Source organism: Anabrus simplex, chromosome 1 (assembly GCF_040414725.1).
Source record: "Anabrus simplex isolate iqAnaSimp1 chromosome 1, ASM4041472v1, whole genome shotgun sequence".
Classification (NCBI taxonomy): Eukaryota; Metazoa; Arthropoda; class Insecta; order Orthoptera; family Tettigoniidae; genus Anabrus; species Anabrus simplex.
This window is the reverse complement of record NC_090265.1, coordinates 701167245-701188734: the sequence shown is the minus strand read 5'-3', so window position 1 is coordinate 701188734 and position 21490 is coordinate 701167245. Positions and strand designations below refer to the sequence as shown.

General features: G+C 40.7%; 1 protein-coding gene across 1 annotated transcript in view; it reads left to right on the top strand.

Annotated features, from left to right (window-relative positions):
• LOC136857359 (transmembrane protein 117) overlaps positions 1-21490 on the top strand; it is a 132530-nt gene that overhangs the window by 85541 nt on the left and 25499 nt on the right. Inside the window, exons 7-8 of the mRNA XM_067135972.2 lie at positions 4428-4589; positions 19540-19644. Of these exons, the coding sequence (XP_066992073.2) occupies positions 4428-4589; positions 19540-19644 (267 nt within the window). The remainder of the gene's footprint in view (positions 1-4427; positions 4590-19539; positions 19645-21490) is intronic.

The following is a 21490-nucleotide window of genomic DNA, read 5'->3' as shown; positions in this document are numbered from 1 at the left end:
GAGGAATCTCACTAGTATCCGTTGCATACAAAATTCTATCTCGGTGTCTTCTAGATAGAGCAAAACAACATCTTGAACCACAAATCGGAGAATGCCAGGCAGGATTCAGACCAGGCCGATCGTGTCCAGAGCAAATCTTGAACCTAAAGCTAATCCTAAGACATGAGTGAATTTGTAGCAAAACATTAGTCTGTATATTTGTTGATTTAGAAAAGGCTATGGTTCACTCTTTCAAATATTGTAAAACAAGATCTTGACGTGAAAACACTTGCAATCATAAAAGAGACCTGGTTAAATTCATGGAGGAAATCTAAAATCTCTTTGAAACCCAAACGAGAGTAAGACATAGAAATGGACCCTCACTTTACTCTTCAACTGATTCTTTAAAAAAGTGATACAAGATTGCCGCAAACAGAAATTAGTCCTCAAAATTCACCAGTAATCGCGTCAAGCAGAGGAAAATTAGCAATATATTGCACAGCATTTGCAGACGACCTAGGAACCTTTACGCGAGATATTTCAACAGCCCAAAATCGGACTGAACTCCTAAATGAAACTGTGGAAAAAAATATCGTTCTTCAGATAACTTTTGAAAAGACAATATACATGCCCTGAAATAAATAAGTATCAAAATAATATATGGACGAAATATATGGTAAAATTGAACGGGTATCATAATTTAAGTATCCTGCTGAAACACTTCAGGAAAATGGACTCGAAACAAAAGCCAATGAAATTACATGCCAAAAGATGGAAACTGCATAGCGACTAACCCAAAATATCTACAAAAATCTCCAAGCACACAAAACTAAGATATTACAATACAGTCATTAAGCCAGAATATATGTATTGATCAGAAACGCGAATTGTGAATAGAAAAGCAGACATAGAAAACACTGAGAAAAAGGAACGCAAAATCATAAGAAAAATTCCAGGCCAAAAACTCGCCGACGTACAATACCGACTGAAAGGTCGACAGGAAGTAAAATAATACTTAAATATTCACAATGAAATTAGAAACCCCAGGTTAAGATTCTATGGATACAATAAAAGAATGCGTCCAGACATACTTATAAAAATAGTCGATTTCTATGGAAACAGGAGTAAAGCCAGAACAGAGACAATGAAATGGATTGGAGAAATAAAAACCGATTTGAGACAGGCAGGAATTACACCAGCAGGTGTCCAAAACTGCGTAATCTTCAAATCCAAAATTTGCAAATGGCAAGTCTAACAAGAGGAAAGACCACAGAAGAAGAGTGGAAAAAATTGTTCTGAAGACAGAAAGGAAGCCCACAGAAAAAGAATGAAAATATAGGCACAAAGGAAGGCAAATGCATTATATAATAATAATAATAATAATAATAATAATAATAATAATATATATATATTAGTATACCAGGCAAAGTATTCACTGGCATCTTGCAAGGGAGGGAGGGTGCGATCAGTCGTTGAGAGTAAGTTGGATGAAAACCAGTGTGGTTTCAAACCACAGAGAGGCTGTCAGGATCAGATTTTCAGTATGCGCCAGGTAATTGAAAAATGCTACGAGAGGAATAGACAGCTGTGTTTATGTTTCGTAGATCTAGAGAAATCATGTGACAGCAATCAAAGGCATTTATGTTGACAATTGGGCTTCAGTGAGAATTGACGGTAGAATGAGTTCTTGGTTCAGGGTACTTACAGGGGGTTATAGAAGGCTGTAATCTTTCACCTTTGCTGTTCGTAGTTTACATGGATCATCTGCCGAAAGGTATAAAATGGCAGGGAGGGATTCAGTTAGGTGGAAATGTAGTAAGCAGTCTGGCCTATGCTGACGACTTGGTCTTAATGGCAGATTGTGCTGAAAGCCTGCAGTCTAATATCTTGCAACTTGAAAATAGGTGCAATGAGTTTGGTATGAAAATTAGCCTCTCGAAGACTAAATTGATGTCAGTAGGTAAGAAATTCAACAGAATTGAATGTCAGATTGGTGATACAAAGCTAGAACAGGTCGATAATTTCAAGTATTTAGGTTGTGTGTTCTCCTAGGTTGGTAATATAGTAAGTGAGATTGAATCAAGGTTTAGTAAAGCTAATGCAGTGAGCTCGCAGTTGCGATCAACAGTATTCTGTAAGGAGGAAGTCAGCTCCCAGACGAAACTATCTTTACATCGGTCTGTTTTCAGACCAACTTTGCTTTACGGGAGCGAAAGCAGGGTGGACTCAGGATATCTTATTCATAAGTTAGAACTAACAGACATGAAAGTAGCAAGAATGATTGCTGGGACAAACAGGTGGGAACAATGGCAGGAGGGTACTCGGAATGAGGAGATAAAGGCTAATTTAGGAATGAACTCGATGGATGAAGCTGTACGCATAAACCGGCTTCGGTGGTGGGGTCATGTGAGGCGAATGGAGGAGGATAGGTTACCTAGGAGAATAATAGACTCTGCTATGGAGGGTAAGAGAAGTAGAGGTAGACCAAGACGATGATGGTTAGACTCGGTTTCTAACGATTTAAAGATAAGAGGTATAGATCTAAATGAGGCCACAACACTAGTTGCAAATCGAGGATTGTGGCGACGTTTAGTAAATTCAGAGGCTTGCAGACTGAACGCTGAAAGGCATAACAGTCTATAATGATAATGTTTGTATGTATGTATGTATGTATGTATGTATGTATGTATGTAGGTATGTATTGTTAACTGTGCCAGCTCCTTAATGTACTGCTCCAATAAGACCATAAGCTCATGGGATCTTTGAAGCAATAACAAAAATTTAAAAAATCCTACCCTACTTTGTGGTGGCTGCCCTGGCCATGGCCGTTCTTCTTCTTCTTCTTCTTCTTCTTCTTCTTCTTCTTCAATTTTTGTTTTTTAAATATTGCTTTGCGTCGCATCGACACAGATAGGTCTTATGGCGGCGATGTTACGGGAAAGGGCTAGGAGTGAGAAGGAAGCGGCCATGGCCTTAATTAAGGTACACACCGGAATTTACCTGGTGTGAAAATGGGAAACCACGGGAAACCATCTTTAGGGCTGTCGACAGTAGGGTTCGTTCTTCTCTTGGTTTCATCGGAACTGCCTCCTGTATTGGAAATCATGGAGCCCAAGTAGACAAATTTCTGGACGACACATACTCACTGCATGAAAATGAATATTAAGCTTTATGGGCAACTGTACATTTCTGACAAGTCATAGACCTATAGTTGATCCAACATGGATGTAATACATTCTTAATAATAATAATAATAATAACAATAATAATAATAATAATAATAATAATAATAATAATAATAATAATAATAATAATAATAATAATAATAATAATACAAGAAACGCGCACAGTTGTACATACAGATGTAGCTAAGATTTACAAGGTTGAGATTTTTCTCTTTGAGCACTTAATTTCGTGTTATCTGTCACAGCATTCATATCTCACACACACAATCACGACTTGGTTCATGGAATGTCTTAGTCCTACATATTTTGTGATGGTAGCTATGTGTCGAAGTGAGTGGTTGGTTAGGTTGCATCCGTGTTTGGTCCGCCATTGCACTTGTGACGTAGAATTTCGGTCATATTTCTTTTCTCTTCTCTTTCCTTTCTTCCAAGTAATTTTTACCATTTTACTGTTGTGATGGGACTGAGAATCTTAGTCGTAGATCCTCCATTAAAAAGGTTTCCTTTGCGAGTTAATATGCAAGCCTCGATGGGGCAAATTTTGCTAGTCCAAGTGTAACTTTCAAAAATCGTGATTTCACTCTTTCCAATGTCCTGAGATCTGATAAGCTGAGGCTTTCCCAGGTCAATTCTATGTCATAACACGATATTGGGATAATTTTGACTTCTAGAAGTTTTATAGCGATGCTTAATTGTCTGATATTCTTAATATCAAATATTGCCTTGGTCGCTGTTACAGCTTTCTCCTTAGTGTGTATGCGGAATGATTTAGACGTTAGTTGTAGGGTAATTTCTAGGTATGTTCAGGCGTGGACAATTTTCAAGGGTTCTTCTTCGAAAAGAATAGTGCCATTCTGTGTAATTCTTCCACTTTTCCTGACCACTGGACTGTTTTCTCTAGATTTATGCTGATTTTATTTCGCGTGGCCCAATTTATTAAGAGATTGAAGAGCCGTACTCTTCAATGCAGTAGTATACTATTCTTTGCAAACATTTGTCTATCAAGTAGAGCAACAATGATATGTCATCACTCATCACCTGACGATGGAGAAAATCTCTGAAACTTGTGACTGGTAATAGTTTCTATTATTTCATAAAGAACCTCATGGTTGACAACCACAAAAGTAATCTGGAAGACCATTTTTTCTTCCCACTCTTTATGCATTCAGTTGTTTATTCCCTAAGTTTAAACAATAATTTATTTGTTGTTTTGTTTATTAGTTATTACATGGATTCTTTCTCAAAGTGTGTTGTTCGTTTCAGAGCTGTCCAGAGCCTTCCTGGCCTCCTTTATCCTCGTCATGGATTTGCTGATCGTGATGCAGGATTGGGATTTCCCGCACTTCACCACCACTCTGCATGTCAACTTGCCAGGTTTCAGCGTCGCCACCCTCAAGTGGAAGTATGCTGAAGTCAATATCACAGGTGACTTTCCCATGGCCCTTCTCACTAGAATAAAGTACCCATTAGTTCAAGGAAGTAGACTCTTTGATGTTGGCCTTGCTGCGTCGGATTACCAAGTGTATGCATAAGTCTTTTCCGGTTTCACTAAGAGATAGCGCAAGCGAACAGTACGCAGCGTATGAACTTGACACATACCGTACGCGCACCTTTTAGCGATACATGGACACCCTAGTGCTGAATAGGTCCACCTCGGGCATCTTCGAGATTCGTATCGGCAACCTTTGAAACACAAACTATGAATCGCTTATGCATCGATGTGTAACATCTGGCGTACACTTTACGTACTAGTAGGCCTACTGTTGTTGTTTACACAGCAAAGCCAAACTATAGAATTCATGCTGGGAACAAGATTCGCATCAACAAATGTTATATAATGTTATATAAGGTGTGTATGATACAGTTGTTGGCTTAAGATAATAAAGGTTTAGAGAATTAATATCGATCGATCATATTATCGATTCAATTCAGATTTCATTTTCATTCAGTTGGCAGTTTTACCGGAACCGTAAGAGGTCCCTCCTTACTCCACCGCCCCGTACAACGAAATATCGCTAAAAGGTGCGCGGACTATACGTCAGTTTGTTCGTCTGACATTAAACTAGCAACACACACAAGTTGAGTCTGTCAAACACTAGCGTATGTGTTGTATCGTTCAGTGATCATGTCGAACTTTTGTAACTGAAAAAGAACTATTGCGGCACGCATTGCTTTTTTTATTTAATCAAAAGATAAAAAGGATTTGGAAAATCATCGTTTGCTGGTAGAAACATATAGTGAACACGCTCCGTCGATTAGAACATGTGAGACATGGTTTTGACAATTTAAACGTGGCGAATTCAATGTGAAAGACAGTGTGCGCTCTGGTAGACCACAAAAGTATTATGAACTCTTGAAGCCAGTTAAACCGTTAATGCACAACGCATGATCGAAAGACGACTGGAATGGACCAGAAGACATGGCAAAGTGATTTTGTTACCCGACAATGCGCCGTCTCACACAGCAAAACCAGTGAAAGGCACCTTGAAATCGCTTGGATGGGGCATCCTTCCGCACCCGCCGTACTGCCCCGATCTGGCTCCATCTGACTATCACCTCTTCGCATCAACGGGCTACGCGCTCACAGAGCAGTACTTCAGAAATTTCAAGGAAGTTGGAAAATGGCTAGACGAATGATTGTCTACAAAACACAAGCACTTTTTCTGGCATAATATTCATAATTTACCTGAAAAATGGGCGAAGTGTGTAGAAGCTGTTGGCAAATATTTTAAATAAACCAACAATGAATTTACCTTGAAAATTACGTGTTTTCTCAACCACAAAATCCGGAAAAATCTTATGGATACACCTGGTAATGAAGAAAGCGCAGCAGGAAATAGTTCCCTCATCCGTTGCTGAAGGAGTGGGATGAGAAAGAATAACGTGGTAGGTCATACAACAAATGATTTACAATCTCCATAAATTGAATGCACCTAAATGTTTGTGATCATAGTCTGGATACATTGCACGCTCCTTACAAGCGCGTACTGATCCTCTGATTATTTCCCTCTTAGTAGTCTCTTACGACATGGAGGTGACACCGACAATGCAAGCATTAGCTTTATCTACAAGCGAGATAAAGAGTTCCGTTAAATCGAAAGAAAAACGATTACAAGTTGCTTACGTCGCACCGACGATGGGTTAGGAAAGGGCTAGGAGTGGGAAGAAAGCAGCCGTGGCCATAATTAAGGAACAACCCCCAGGATTTGTCTGGTGTGAAATTGGGAAACCACGGAAAAACATCTTCAGGGATGCCGACAGTGGAGTTCTAATCCACTATCTCCCGAAGGTAAGCTCACAGCAGCGCACTCCTAACCACACGGCCAACTCGTCCAACGAAGGAAAATGAGTGAAACCCCAAAATAATTTAAGGCACATTAATTGTGAGACAATGAGGGATATTTTACCCTCGTAAATAATAATAATAATAATAATAATAATAATAATAATAATAATAATAATAATAATAATAATAATAATAATAATAGCCGGGCTGAGTGGCTCAGACGGTTGAGGCGCTACCTTTCTGATCCGCAACTTGACAGGTTCGATCCTGGCTCAGCCCGGTGGTATTTGAAGGTGCTCCTATACTTCAGCCTCGTGTCGGAAGTTTTACTGGCACAGAAAGGAACTCCTGTGGCACACAATTTCGGCACTCCGGCGTCTCAGAGAACCGCAAAATAGTTATTTGGAGGTAAAGAAAATAACACTATTTTACTAATAATAATAACAATAACAAAGCTTGTGCTTGAGTGGAGTCCGAAAGATCATCTGAGACCTAGGGGAAGACCACCGGACAGATGGGATAAAGACATCCGTAAGATTACTGGGATCAATTGGCAGAACATCGCTCAAGACCGTTCCAGATGGAGAGACCTCATGAAAACCTACCTTGCTTCGGACTTAAAGAGGCCACATCGTTAAAACGATTGAATATGGCTGATAGTGATAGTGATATTGATAGTGAATAACAATAACAAATCGCTTCTTACGATTAGCAGGGGATACTGTGGATAAATTCCTTCTATGGCTTCAAGAGTCTCAGAGGTATTAGAATTTTTTCCCGCAGGAGTTCTTTTGAGAATCGGCAGATCTACCGGCATCATTCTGCATATATGAGCACATTCAAATACCACCGGACCGAGCTGGGGTCGAACTCACCAACTTGTGCTCAGAAGGCCAGCGCTCTTCCGTCCGAGTTACTGAGTCCAGCTTTATCAATTATCTGTAAAATAATGTATACACGGGGTTGATGATTAAATGTGACCCACCTCACTAACACGAATCAATATCACTCAACGCACCCTCAGCAAATAGCAGGTGTTTACAGTAACATTGTGATATTAACGCAATTTTCTCTCTTTTTTTTTTTTTTTTTTTTTTTTTGCTAGTTGTTTTACGTCGCACCGACACAGATAGGTCTTATGGCGACGATGGGACAGGAAAAGCCTAGGAGTGGGAAGGAAGCGGCCGTGGCCTTAATTAAGGTACAGCCCCAGCATTTGCCTGGTGTGAAAATGGGAAACCACGGAAAACCATTTTCAGGGCTGCCGACAGTGGGGTTCGAACCTACTATCTCCCGAATACTGGATACTGGCCGCACTTAAGCGACTGCAGCTATCGAGCTCGGTCAATTTTCTCTCTAGTCTGCTCTTTGCCCTATAGAGACACACACCTGTCTGTTGGGATATTAGTAAATTAAATATTCCACACTGGGCAGCTGACGTAAATGTGCATAATTTATGGCGCTCTGATGCTCGCTGGCCATAAATACGCATGATGGTGTCAAAGTAATGTTTCCTATAAATATTTATAAATTCTTTCGCCATACCGGATATAACATTCTTCACATACACATTTGGATCTGTTGTGAAATTTTTCACTTGTACTCTGCGAGCCATAGAATGCTGTGACTTCAAAGAGCCTGTGTCCTCAATGCTAAACTGCTGAAAATCTTCCCGTAGGATTCGTGATTTGTCGAAACAGCTATATAATGCGAAATGCTTACAAAGGCTTGCATTTTTGTACACTGATGAGTAGAGCCCGGTAGGAAGTGTTGTCTACCCGCTCTTCCGTAATGTATATAGAGTAACATAAATTGTAGGGGTTCAAATAGGTCGGGACCCTAATGTTTATGCAAATCTCATAGCAGGATTGTTGTCCGAGTAGAGCATACCTTTTGTTTGCTCTAGTATGTTGGTATTCTAACCTATTACAACATTGACATTCGGGCTACCTGATGAGTAATTGAATTAGATATATTTGGAAAGTAGCGTCTAACACCCCGTTTCGTCTTCATGAAGGTGGCGATGTGGCGTGGCACTGGACTCCACAAGACACCGGGAGCGCTGGGCAACCGTAATTATCCATGATCTCTTTGAACAACCTCCCATAATCCACGAAGATTGGTCGGAGCAGAGTGAAGGGCACGCACATTACTCCCGACAACAACTCAGATGATGATGATGATGATGATGATGATGATGATGACCGTATCCAAGTATCGTCAAATGTTGAGAGCGCTCCAGTATCAAGCAGCCACAATAGGTTATCGCTGACTGTACTGAAATCTTAAAGATGCGTTTCCACAGGGCAATTTGGATGCTCAAGGTCTAGAATTGCACCACTGTCATTATCTGTGTATAACCCAATTTTTTGAGTGTAGACTTTGTTCCAGTTCTTATCTGATTCAGGGTGTTCGAGACAGGCCAAAATTGTGAAGTATGTGCTGAACTTCCTTCTGTTGGCCGATTACGGTGCAGACTGTTGCTGCCAGAGCACTTGATGTGGCTGATGGTGTTCTGGTGTTATTAATGAAACTCCTACGTGAGCTGAGACTCTGTGCTCAATGGGATCGAGATCGGTGCTCCTCAGGGGTAGGCAAGCATATTCACATCCTTGGAGTGCCCATTATTGGCAAATATCGTGTAGTACCCCGTTTCACCTTGATGACGGCGGCGATACGGTGAGATATAGAGTCCACAAGACACCAGAAGTGTTCGGGAGACATACTGATCCATAATCTCTGCACAGCCTCCCATAATCTACGACGATTTGTCGGAGCAATGTCTAGAGCACGCATATCAATAGCGACAGCACCTCAGATGTGAGGCGCCAAATCTGTTTTTTGAAAAAATGAAATTACACATCACTACTGACAATTTTTACCCCGAGAAATTCAATCCAACCATCCTTTTTTTCATATAACATTAAAATGCATAGTCAAATATAAGGCTAAATTTCAATAACCGCCAAATCCCATACCTGTAGTGACATTTGTAGTGTCGAAGGCCGTCAAATCCCCGTCAGCCAATCAGTGCTTCCCATGACTTCCCAGCATGCGCTCAGTATATGTTTACTGCTTTTTCGCATGTCACACTGTTGAAGCCTTCTCTTCTCTTTGAATGAGGTCTCAAAATTACTATCAGAAAGATTTGGAGAAGAATGAAGAAACAATGAGCTGTTCCACTTTTGATGATGATTCTTGTTTTTTAAAGGGGCCTAACATCGAAGATCATCGGCCCTGTTCCACTTTTATTCTGCTTTACAAACACAGGAAGGTCTAGGACTTCAGACTGAAGAAAATGAAGACGTTGTAGTTTATGAAGAAGATATAGACACAGATGTAAAGTAAATGCAAGAAAAGTGTAAACAAACTACGTTTAATTTTCATAATGCCTTTTGAACTGCATTATAATTAAGTGATACTATTCTTTATAAGTGGTAGTGAATCTCTGTTTTTAGAAATCTGAATTAATTTAAACTAGTAAAGTAAGTAAACTCGTGTCCTCATCCCGAGGTGGTGCAGCTCTTTTCAGGCACACCCCCATTGGAGGTGAGCTGCATGTACCATTTCAACCACATACCAGCCCTCCTGACATTCTTAAATTTCTGTCAGAGCCGGGAATCGAACCCGGGCCTCCGGGGGTGGCAGCTAATCACGCTAACCACTACACCACAGAGGCGGACATTCAAACTAGTAACCATTAATTATTATAAGTGATTATTGATTTACGCAAGTAATAGCAGCTCTTTCAGAGTTATCCGTATTTTCAAATCTTTCATTCCTTTGTTTCAGAACCCACTAAATCCGAATTTCAGTATGAAACACCGCCGCATTCAAATTTCCTGGGCTTTGCTTCATAAATACTTAAGAAAACCATAGTCCATAAAACTGTTATATTTAAAAATTCTACGATAAATGGCCAATTTAAAATTGTAATATCAAATCTTTCTCTGAATAATGATTTATTCTGGACAGTTTTTTGCAGTTAGCCGAAAGTAGGGTAAATGGATTTGGCGGCTTTTGATACTAGGCCCATCATGTGCTCAATGGGATTGACATTGGTGCTCCTCGAGTGTAGGCAAGCATCTTTACATCCGTCGAGTGCTCTTCGAACCAATCAGCCACAATGGAGGAGCGATGAGTGGGATATATGAGGTAGGGCGTCAAAATTCCGTCCCCGCACCTAATTTCATGCTACTAGAAATTTACAGTTTGCACGGTTGATACCTAATATTTAACCGCGCGCACTCGCGTGGCCTCATCCCATTGTCTTGTTGTGAGAGTTGGTCGTGTGCACCACGTTTAGTTTCCGTGTACAAGGAGGATTTATTTTTCATGCTGAGCTGAGTCTGTGCAGCATTCAAATTAAAGGTCTGTTATTCCTAGAGTGAACACTGATATGTTTATGAAATACTGGACTGCATTTCAGTCGTGTAGTGTAGTTACCGGCGTGAGGTGGTTGGCGTGAGTTACTGTAGTGGCCATTATAATAAATCAGGGAATAAGAACATTTAAGCCTTTTAGGCTTTTTCAATCGTGAAATTGCCAGCGTTTCACCCCAGTGTAGCAGTTTGCTCATCAGTTGGATTGGTACACCTTTCCAAGACGCTGGCGGCTAGTGCGTCGTTGGGACAACACTGCAAGCCTCTTATGTAGGACAATGCAGTGACAGTGCACTAGGGGAAGCATGTGCCTTCACTTGTATAAATGCCTGTCTTTCGCCTTTATATCAGGGAATGTTCGTAATTTCTTCCCCCTTCATTTTGTTTGTTATTTATGAAGATTCTTCTTCTTATTATTATTATTATCAGATGGGAAAATGCAATCTATGGGATAAGGAGGCTATGAGAAAGGATGTTAAGGGACAAGATAATGGGTTAGAAACGCGCAAGTAAAGCGTTTTACATCTCACTAGCAACGCTGAAAGAGTATATTAAAAAGAATACCAAGAAAATAGTTTTCATAAATGGCCTTCAAGTAATATATTATAGGAAAATTGTTTGGTATGGTTAGAAAGAAAAATATATTAACATTAATTATTATTTTCATAAATTTGGTGGGGGACGAAATTACGAACAAATTTTGATAGTTTATTTTTTTGTATTTATGTCAAATATTGACTATCTTACATTATAACAGTTTCATTGTAACTTGCTCCTAAGTGGAGAATATGTTCAGCAATATATATACCAATTTGTAGCCTTGTCCATAATATTCCTGAATTTAAGTCCAAATCTGCTAAGGGACAAAATATTGGCCCTCTACCTTACCTGTAGCCTTCAGGATGCTGGAGATGAACAATGCAATGTTCTCTGGTGAGGGAGGTTTCCCAAAGGTCCCATTTCAGCCCTCGTAAACACTGCCTATACGAGGATAACACCACCACCGGCCTAAACCGTGCCTTGTTTGCAAGAGTGATCCATTGCTTCATGTGGTTAACGGCACAACCGTACCCGGTCATCAGCTTGTACCAACTGGTACCGCAACGCATCTCCCCATGCTCTGAGCGTCCAATGGCGGTGTTCCTTTGCCCAAGTCAGTCGTCGTGCCTTGTAACTGGTGATGAGCAGAGGGATGTTGGTCGCTTACTTCTGTACCCTATGGCGAGGAGATGGTTCTAGATGTTACGGCTGCTCACAAGTCGTTGTTGTCCAGCACTGACCTGAAGTGTGATCTGCTGCACTGTGGCCCAGCTTATCCCCTCTTAAAGACCCTCCAGACAATCTGATATGGTCAGATCAGGCTCTAAATCAGGTTTTTGTGTAGCTGTGTCGTCCGATGAAACTCTTGTCGGGTAGTCGGGTGAAGTCAGGCGACTACGCAATTCGACCACCTGACCACCTTACCAAATCAGACCGTCTGGAGCGTTGTCAGGCAGGTCGGCTCGTCAGTTGACCAGAGCAGACCTACATACAGTACGTGACTACTGAGCGGGAAGTTATTGCGGAGTTTTTGGAACTAAATAAAAATATAACGGATGCCAGAAAATGTTCTCCGCAGTGCCTTTGTGCTGCTGGGTAAGGTAGCATCAGCAGTTTACTTGGCAGCACGGTGTCATACCTGTTACGCTCACTCAACGATAGCCCAAGGTTGACAGGATAGCAGTGCAGAGAAGGCTCCACGTGTGAGCTGTGGGCTATTGCATGAAGCGAGCGTTCAGATAGATTATTGGAATAGAGCAACAGGGTACAAGCGGTAGTGTTTACTACTGAAGAGAAAGTATTTTGTTGGAATACGTTTTCCACGAAGGCGATGGGTTTACAGAACATGTAAAACTAGAATTTCAGGCGCTGTATCCTGATTCAGCGTGTTCTAACTGCGATACCGTTGGGGATTTAATCAGTAAATTTGGAGTGATCGGCTCAGTTCATGATGTACCGGGAACAGACAGGCCTATGCTTTTAAGAGTCGAGAAAGGATTGATGAACTGACATGTATGCAGTCCATTACGCAAGAAACTCTAGCGAAAGTCTCCGACAATATGTGTAGACGTGTTGAAGTCTGTCTTCGAATACAAGGACAACTCTTGCAGCATCTGTTATGAATTATTGTGGTGAGCACAAAGTTTAATGTTTGTTGTTTGTTTGTTTTGTTTTGATACAAGCGGCAGCAGCCGTGGTGCCAACTTCACTGCTGATGTCACTTCGCGCAGCAGCATATAGGCACTTCGGAAAACATTTCTTGGCACTCTGTACTTGTTTGCGGCATAGATAGCAGTATATAAAGAAGGATGCCAGAAATCAGGCTCTTGAGATGATGCTGGAGAAACTAAAAGTTATAGAAAGTGACGCAACCGAATGAGGTAGTTAAGAAAGGTTACAGATCTCTTCACATAGATATGAGAGTATTTAGGGTTGTAACAAGGATGTAAAGGAGAGGGCGTGTAAATCTCTAGTAAGACCGGAGTTAGAGTATGGCACTGGTGTATGAGACCCTCACCAGGACTACTTGATGCGAGAACTGGAAAGAATTGAGAGGAAAGCAGCAGGATTTGTTCTGGGTGATTGCCGAGAAGAGAGCAGTGTTACTGAAGTGTTGCGAACTTTAGACTGAGAGGACTTAGGAGTAAGGAGACGTGATGCTCGACTATGTGGTATGTTTCGAGTTGTCAGTGGTGAGTTGGCGTGGAATGACTCAAGTAGATGAATAAGCTTGGGTGGAGCTTTTAAAAGTAGGAAAGATCATAATATGAAGACAAAGTTGGAATTCAAGAGGACAGATTTTGGCAAATATTCATTTATAGGAGGAGGAATAAGGGACTGGAATAAATTAAGGAAAAATACAGGAGATTTTTATAAAACCATTTTGAATAGATTGATTATTTTCTTGAATTATTTGTCAAAAATTTTGGAGCGGTTTTAATGTTTATAATACATTTGTTTATTTCTACAGAGATTCTCAAACCTGTTTTGTTGGCTATTTTTTTTACAAGAGATTGATTTGTTTTGTTTCATCTGTCAGACACTTTAAAAGTATAGCAAAATTGTCTGCCAATGCCAGGGAATTAATTTCAGCACTTTCTTCTCCCCAAAGTTATCGGTGAAAATTTTATGTTCATTTAATTTTTCACTCCAAATTGTTACAGTTTTCTCTAGGATGCAGTTGAGCATTATTGACGATCAGCCACCACCTTGCCGTACACCCGTATTTATATATTTTTTAATTTACTTTTGAATCTATATCTGTAAAACTTTCCCGTATTAAGTTTTCTAATTTAGATTTAACTCCAAATTCCTCTAATATTTTATGTAATTTCTCTCTGGCTGCTCGGGAAAGTTTTTATAACAACCACTCATCAAGAAAAACTCTTGCATTACTCTATAAGAAGTGTCATTATGTAGCTATCTTGACTGTTCATGCACAGTTTTTACCATTTTAAATTTTCATCTCTTAAATAAATCTACTGCAGTCGAACCTCGATATCTCGAACCTCCATTAATTGAATTTTCAGTATCTCGAAGTAACATAAATTTCCCGGCCGTTTGTCTTATTATCCACGTGTATTTTTTTCTCTATTACTCCAAATTCTGTTACACGAATTTCTCGATTTCTCCAATGAACTTTTTTCCCCCTTGAAGCAAAAAATACTCTGTAACTCGAATTTTGTGCAACATTAACTGTGCAATACGGCATTTGTGGTTTGTGAGGAACAGTTAACAAGTAAAGAAAGGGTTACAGTGATGCTGGGAGCGAATATGACGGGAAACGAAAAACTAGAAGTTCTAGTGATCGGAAAATCGGCGAAACCTCATTGTTTCTCGGGTGCGAATTAATTACCAGTCACATACGAAAGCAACTCCCCCGAAGTCGCAAATGACAAGCTCCATTTACGAATCTCGGCTGCGTGGTATTGACGAGAAGTTTCAACGTGAAGGGAGGAAAGGTTAACAGTAACAAACAGAAGAGATTAACGGATTTTGATAAAGGTGTTAACGGAGGTATGTTCCTTGTTTCACTGCCGTATGTACTGTTTCCTGTCTTCTAAAAATGACTGTAATAAAGGTTAAAATTAAAGTGATGCCCTAAAATAGAGTTTGCATATTTGTAAATACTCTTAAAAATAATGTATTCAGTATAAGCCCGTAGATACATATGATTCAGTTATGTGCAGTACATGCTGAAAAACGGTATTCTCTATATCTCCAAATTTCGATAACTCGACTGAGGTGATTCGAGATATCGAGGTTCCACTGTATTTTCTTATCAAATAGTGCACTGCAATGTTTATTAGGAAAATCGCTCCAGTAACAAGATTTTTTTATGTTTACTGATTTCTTGTTAAACTCACCCGATTTTTCAAATGCTTTTCTTGAAAGTCCACATTTTGAAAACCAAAACAGTAGAACGATGTAGTTTCCAATAATTTGTAATAATAATAATAATAATAATAATAATAATAATAATAATAATAATAATAATAATAATAATAATAATGATATATTATACATTATACATTATACACTATAATTTTTTGCTACTGGTTTTTCGTCGCACCGACACAGATAGGTCTTATGATGACGATGGGATAGGAAAGGCCTAGGGGTGGGAGGGAAGCGGCCGTGGTCTTAATTAAGGTACATCCCCAGCACATGCCTGGTGTGAAAATGGGAAACCACGGAAAACCATCTTCAGGGCTGCAGACAGTGGGATTCGAACCCACTATCTCCCGGATTCAAGCTCACAGCCGTGCCGCACGGCCAACTATCCTGGTATATAATAATAATAATACTGATTATTATTATTATTATTATTATTATTATTATTATTATTATTATTATTATTATTATTATTATTAGTGATTTAAGCCCACTAGGTAGTGTTTATGTCTAGTTCTTTATGGATGCTCACTTTCCTTCGCTATACTTCTTGAGCTCTATTATTAGTTTTTTTATTTCCTTTGCGAAAGAGGTTTGCGAAGAGGTCTGGTAGAGGAGAGACTACGAGCTGATCATTTTCAAGTATCAGAAATCCCAGTGGAAGCTAAGTCTTCTTTTACTTTATTGAGCTTTTGATGAGTGAGATGATCTTATTCGTAAGCCTACTGTTCTCCATTCTCAGAAGGTGTCCGTAAAACTTCAGCCGCCTACGTCGTGTGCTAGTGTTAGCCGTTTTCAACTGTTAGTACAATTCAGAGTTCGCTTTCAGTTGGTAGGTTCCATTTGGGAGCCCTCTTGGTCCACGAATGTTCCGAATATTCGCCTTTTGTTCAGGTCGTCCATGGTACCTTTCCTGTTCATCATTAAGGTATATGAAAGCTGGGGTCGAAACCAAGTTTTGTAATGGCATAGTTTGCCGTTCTTCGAAATGCACTTCTTGTTGTAACGTTTTTGCGACAGTTGTTATGCTGCGTTGAGTTTGGCACATCTGGATAAGATGGAGGTTCCGTCTCTACCGTTCGGGTGGACCCATTCGCCAAGATACGATTGACTTCTCCAATCTTTCCATAGATGGTCGTCATAGGAGCTTTCCCGGGGTGCTTACTCTCGATGTACTTAGTCTTGTCGTATGATATGTGCAATCCTGTCTTCGCCCCTGTCTCATGCAGGGATTGATCAGCAACTGCAGCATCCTTAGAGTTGTTGGTTAGGATGGCGATGTCATCAGCGAAGACCAGGCTCCTGATCTCGATCTTCCTTGTTTCTGTTCCAATGGTAACCGGTTTGATTCCGAAATTGCTCAGTGAAAGTTCCCAGGTCTTTATGACTTTGCCGAGCACCAAATTGAAGAGACCAGGTAAGAGGACATCTCCTTGTCTTATGCCAGTTGTGATTTTGAAACTCCGATACAGTTCTACTCTGAATTTTACCTTAGAGGAGGTGTCTGTAGAGTCTGTTGGATGATGGTGCTTGTGTTGTAGTCCACTCCTCGTTTTTGCAGCACTGAGAAGAGTGTCTGGCGGTCAATTGAGTCGTAAGCCTTTCTGACGTCGACAAATACCACGGCGAAGTTCACATCCCTCACATATTTTAACTAGAGAATAGTTTCCAGGGTGAAGATCTACTCGGTGCAGAACCGTCATCGCTGAAATCCTCCCTGATCACAATATCGTATGGTCACACTGGCTCTCCATATTGTACTGTATAATAATAATAATAATAATAATAACAACAACGGGGTATGGCCTCTGGAAAGGCTCGGTGCAGATCATTTCCTAGTAGAAGTCCTACATATGTGTGAGATGGGACCGTACCAAAGACGATTCATAATGATGGAGACGGCACCCAGCTGGGATTCGAACCCGGGACCCTCTGTACCAAAAGCCCAGAATGCTAACCATTTAGCTCTGGAGCTGCACACTAATTCCTAGAAACACCTAGATTATTTACGCTGGTAGCATTCCTATAAAAATATTCTAGCCCAGAATTTGTAAATAATAGTAATAATAATAATAATAATAATAATAATGTTATTGAGTTTACGTCCCACTAACGTTTTAAGGTTTTCGGAGATTGAGAGGTGCCGGAATTTAGTCCTGCATGAGTTCTTTACGTGCCAGTAAATCTACCAACACGAGAAACGTATTTGAGAACCTTCAAATACCACCGGACCACGCCAGGATCGAATCTGCCAAGTTGGGGTCAGAAGGGCAGCGCCTCAACCGTCTGAGCCACTCCACCCGGCACTTTGTAAATCAGATCCTGATTGTATGCGCATACATTATGCATTACTTTAGTAGTAACTGTCAGTGTTTGATATTTTAAGGATCCCTGGTTTGATTCTCGGTCTCACTAGGTTAATTCTTCTGACTCGGGGAATGTGTATTTATGTTTGTCTTATTACAAATCTCTTCATTCACACACAACATAGCAACCACCACAAAAACTCGCAATAATGAATACATTTCTCCATACAGGATTGGTGTCGGGAAGGGCATCCATCCGTAAATCTGGTCCAAGTCCACATGTGGTACACACGTCACACCTGCAACCTACTTGGGAGTGGGAGAACCTGCGGAAAAGGAAATGAATTCGCTAATAAAGAACGAGTCCGCCTCTGTGGTTTAGTGGTTAGCGTGATTAGCTGCCACCCAGTAGGTCCGATTCCCTGCTCTGCCACGAAATTTGGAAAGTGGTACGAGGGCTGAAACGGGGTCCACTCAGCCTCGGGAGGTCAACTGAGTAGAGGGGGGTTTGATTTTTACCTTAGCCATCCTGGAAGAGGATTTCCGTGGTTTCCCACTTCTCCTCCAGGAAAATGCCGGGATGGTACCTAACTTAAGGCTACCGCCGCTTCCTTCCCTCTTCCTTGTATATCCCTTTCATTATTGCCACCCCTCCCCCACAAGGCCCCTGTTCAGCATAGCAGGTGAGGCCGCCTGGGGAGGTACCGGGCCTCCTTCCCGTTTGTACCTCCCAAACCAAAGTCTCACGCTCCAGGACACTGCTCTTGGGGCGGTAGAGGTGGGATCGCTCGCTGAATCCGAGGGAGAAACCAATCATGGAGGATAAACGGATTAAGAAAACAAGAACAAAGAAAGGAAGAACGAAAGAAAGAGAGATTTCTCGTGGATAGTTTATTCTTCTTTCGTTACGGCCTCTGTAGGACCACAGGCAGCTTTGTCATGGTTTGGGTTTTCCTCCTCTCCTCCCATCACTCCTTCCTCCTCTCTCTCTTTCTTTCCCGTTCTTCAGCTGATATTTTCAGTTCTCTTGTCTGCCCCACTGGTGTTTCTCTATCCCGTTCTTCTACATTTCTGTGGGATATTGGTTGGTGCATATTTATTTTTCCAGTTCTCCGCCCTTTTCACCTCGATCCCCATCTGAGTCCAGTCCTTTCGGAGTTCCCGTCTCTCCTCTCGTCCCATCCGTTGTCTCCCGTACTCTTCTAGTCATTCACTCTATGTCCATCCTGAGCATATGTCCTGCAAATCTCGCTCTTTTGAGCCTTCTTCCTTCGGAGATCATCAGGACATTTTGTTTTTCTATCTCCACTTCCTCTTCCCCATGCCTTCCTAGTGCCATCTTCTCGGCCGCGTACAATCCCGCGCTCCTTACTGTTATCTTGTAGCACCTGAAATTTGAGTCTGTTCATATGTTTATTTTATTGTACACTTCTCTGGTCGCAAGGTGGGTATTTTTCACCCTCTCTTTTATACCTGTTCGTTCATTTTACATATTCTCCAAGATAATTTTTCTACCTTCTGGTGTTTTCCAATCCACGGTGGTATTCAGAGTCTTGGTATTGTTGCAGGCGATTTTTAGTCCAATCCTCCCGAAAATCTTGCTCCTTCCTTTAGCAATAGAATACAAATTTAACCCACGCTAAATTGTGCCCTCGGTAACAGGAAACTTGGTTCCATACGAACACAATGTTTCTTAACAAGGTTGGTATGATTACGTCATTATACCATCACTTGCTATTGAATATCACACAGTGAGACACACAGCCCTCTTGTGGAAATAAATCAAACAACCTCCTGCAAGGATGTTCATACAACAGTGGCATCAGTGTATTTAATGTTGTGGTGATTTCTATACAGCTGTTCAAAAGAATTTCCCGTCATAAGTCCTAAACTTAACTCTGTTCCAGTAAGAGTTCAAAGTATAAAGGTTGTTCTCTATTATGATAAGAAACTGATTGTGTTCTCAGGCAAGTGGTTCAACTACGGGATCATCTTCCTAGTGATGTTGCTGGACCTCAACATGTGGAAGAACCAGATATTTTACCATCCTCCCGACTTTGGCCAGTATGTGGGTAAGTTCTTCTATGTCACGCAGTTTCTCGCGGTTTCCACGCGCAATGTATCATGTTAATTTATATCCCCAAACACACACTTGCAAAGTTTAGAGGTAACCAAATAATACACATGAGCTGTTGTGGTAACAGAATGTAATATTCTATAAACAAAATTTAAAAATTTATCACAAATTGAAATTCAATTCCGTTTCTTCTTCTGCGGTCTTGTAACTTTCTGGAGTTATTACGAATTGAAGACTTGCCCTGAATAAGGTTGTAACCAGCCTTGCCAACCTTCGAAAATTGAAAAACTATACAGAAATTCAAAGTAATGCGTATTCTTTATCGTAAAACCGTACAGTACTAATATTCACCCAAACACACTAAAATTCAATAGAATGTGTTCATAATAGCAAGTAGCAATAATGTGAAATAGGAACACTTAACTGAAATTAAACGAAAAAATATACACTTCGGCCTTCCTTCACATGTTGGATTAGGACGCATTCACTTATTGTACTTTCTATACCCTCCCACGACTGCTTGTACTTTGTTTTTTGCTAGTTGCTTTACGTCGCACCGACACAGGTAGGTCTTATGGCGACGATGGGACAGGGAACGGATAGGAGTGGGAAGGAAGCGGCCGTGGCTTTAATTAAGGTACATTCCCAGCATTTGCCTGGTGTGAAAATGGGAAACCACAGAAAACCATTTTCAGGGCTGCCGACAGTGAGGTTCGAACCTACTATCTCCCGAATACTGGATACTGGCCGCACTTAAGCGGCTGCAGCTATCGAGCTCGGTGTACTTTTGTTTCCCTCTGGGTGTTTTAACAAAGTTTTAATTTTCTGGGTGTCGAACGACCTGCTTTATTTTTGGAATCAGAAGTTAACGGCATATTTACTTACTTAAAATTCAAAATAAACGAAAAAGAAAATAATGTACGCTTAATATTAATAGATAATAAGTTAACTAACAATAAACTGAAGCACTGCACTGTCACGAAAAAGAGTTTGTAAGTACATCACAATATTATTCCAAATTTTGACGAAATCACGTTATCCGTAAGAGTTTACAACCGGTCCCTGCACTGTCACATGTTTAGTGTTACACCACACTTTACACTGGTTAAGAAACGATTGACGGAGTTCGGTGTGGGCTCATCTAAGACTGTGACTGAGCAAATATACGGCTACAAGATGTTTTTTTCTGGCGTGATATAGTGTTTACAGTGCACTATGTCTTCTGGTATGGGCTAGAATAAAATTGTTACTTTTATTGATCTGTCTCTGTCTCATCCTTGGCTTGGACAGTATGAAAGTGACTGAGGTATGAGTGATGCTAGTAATACCATTCCTTATGCAGCCAGTCCCTATTACGAATGATGTTAAAATATAGCTCATAGGGTCGGTTGGTGCATGCGTTTCAGTGGGTTTAGCAGACTGATATGTAATAGGAACATCTGGCTCGGTGAGGAAAGCAACGGGAAACTACCTCACTCCTCCCTTCCCTAGTATGCCTCTTCATTGACACCTAAGCTATCTATGACAGTTGATGGTGGAACTGTAGAGGATCAAACGAGCCTTCGGGCTGAATATCCAACATACATACACGGCTACGAGATCCACAGTTAATAAAGCTTGAAGTAGCGTAATCCGGGCCGCGGAGTGAGATAGAAAAATCCCACGTGTCAGACTATTCAGGCGCTTCATTGGTTGATCTGAAACCAGCTCAAAGGAGAATCACAATATTCAGAGCTCGGGAGGTCCCAGGATAAATGGAGGCCGCATTATATATGTCCAGAAAACGAGGTACCGTATATACAGAATCTGAACATTTCTAATAATATAATATGTTCATTAAA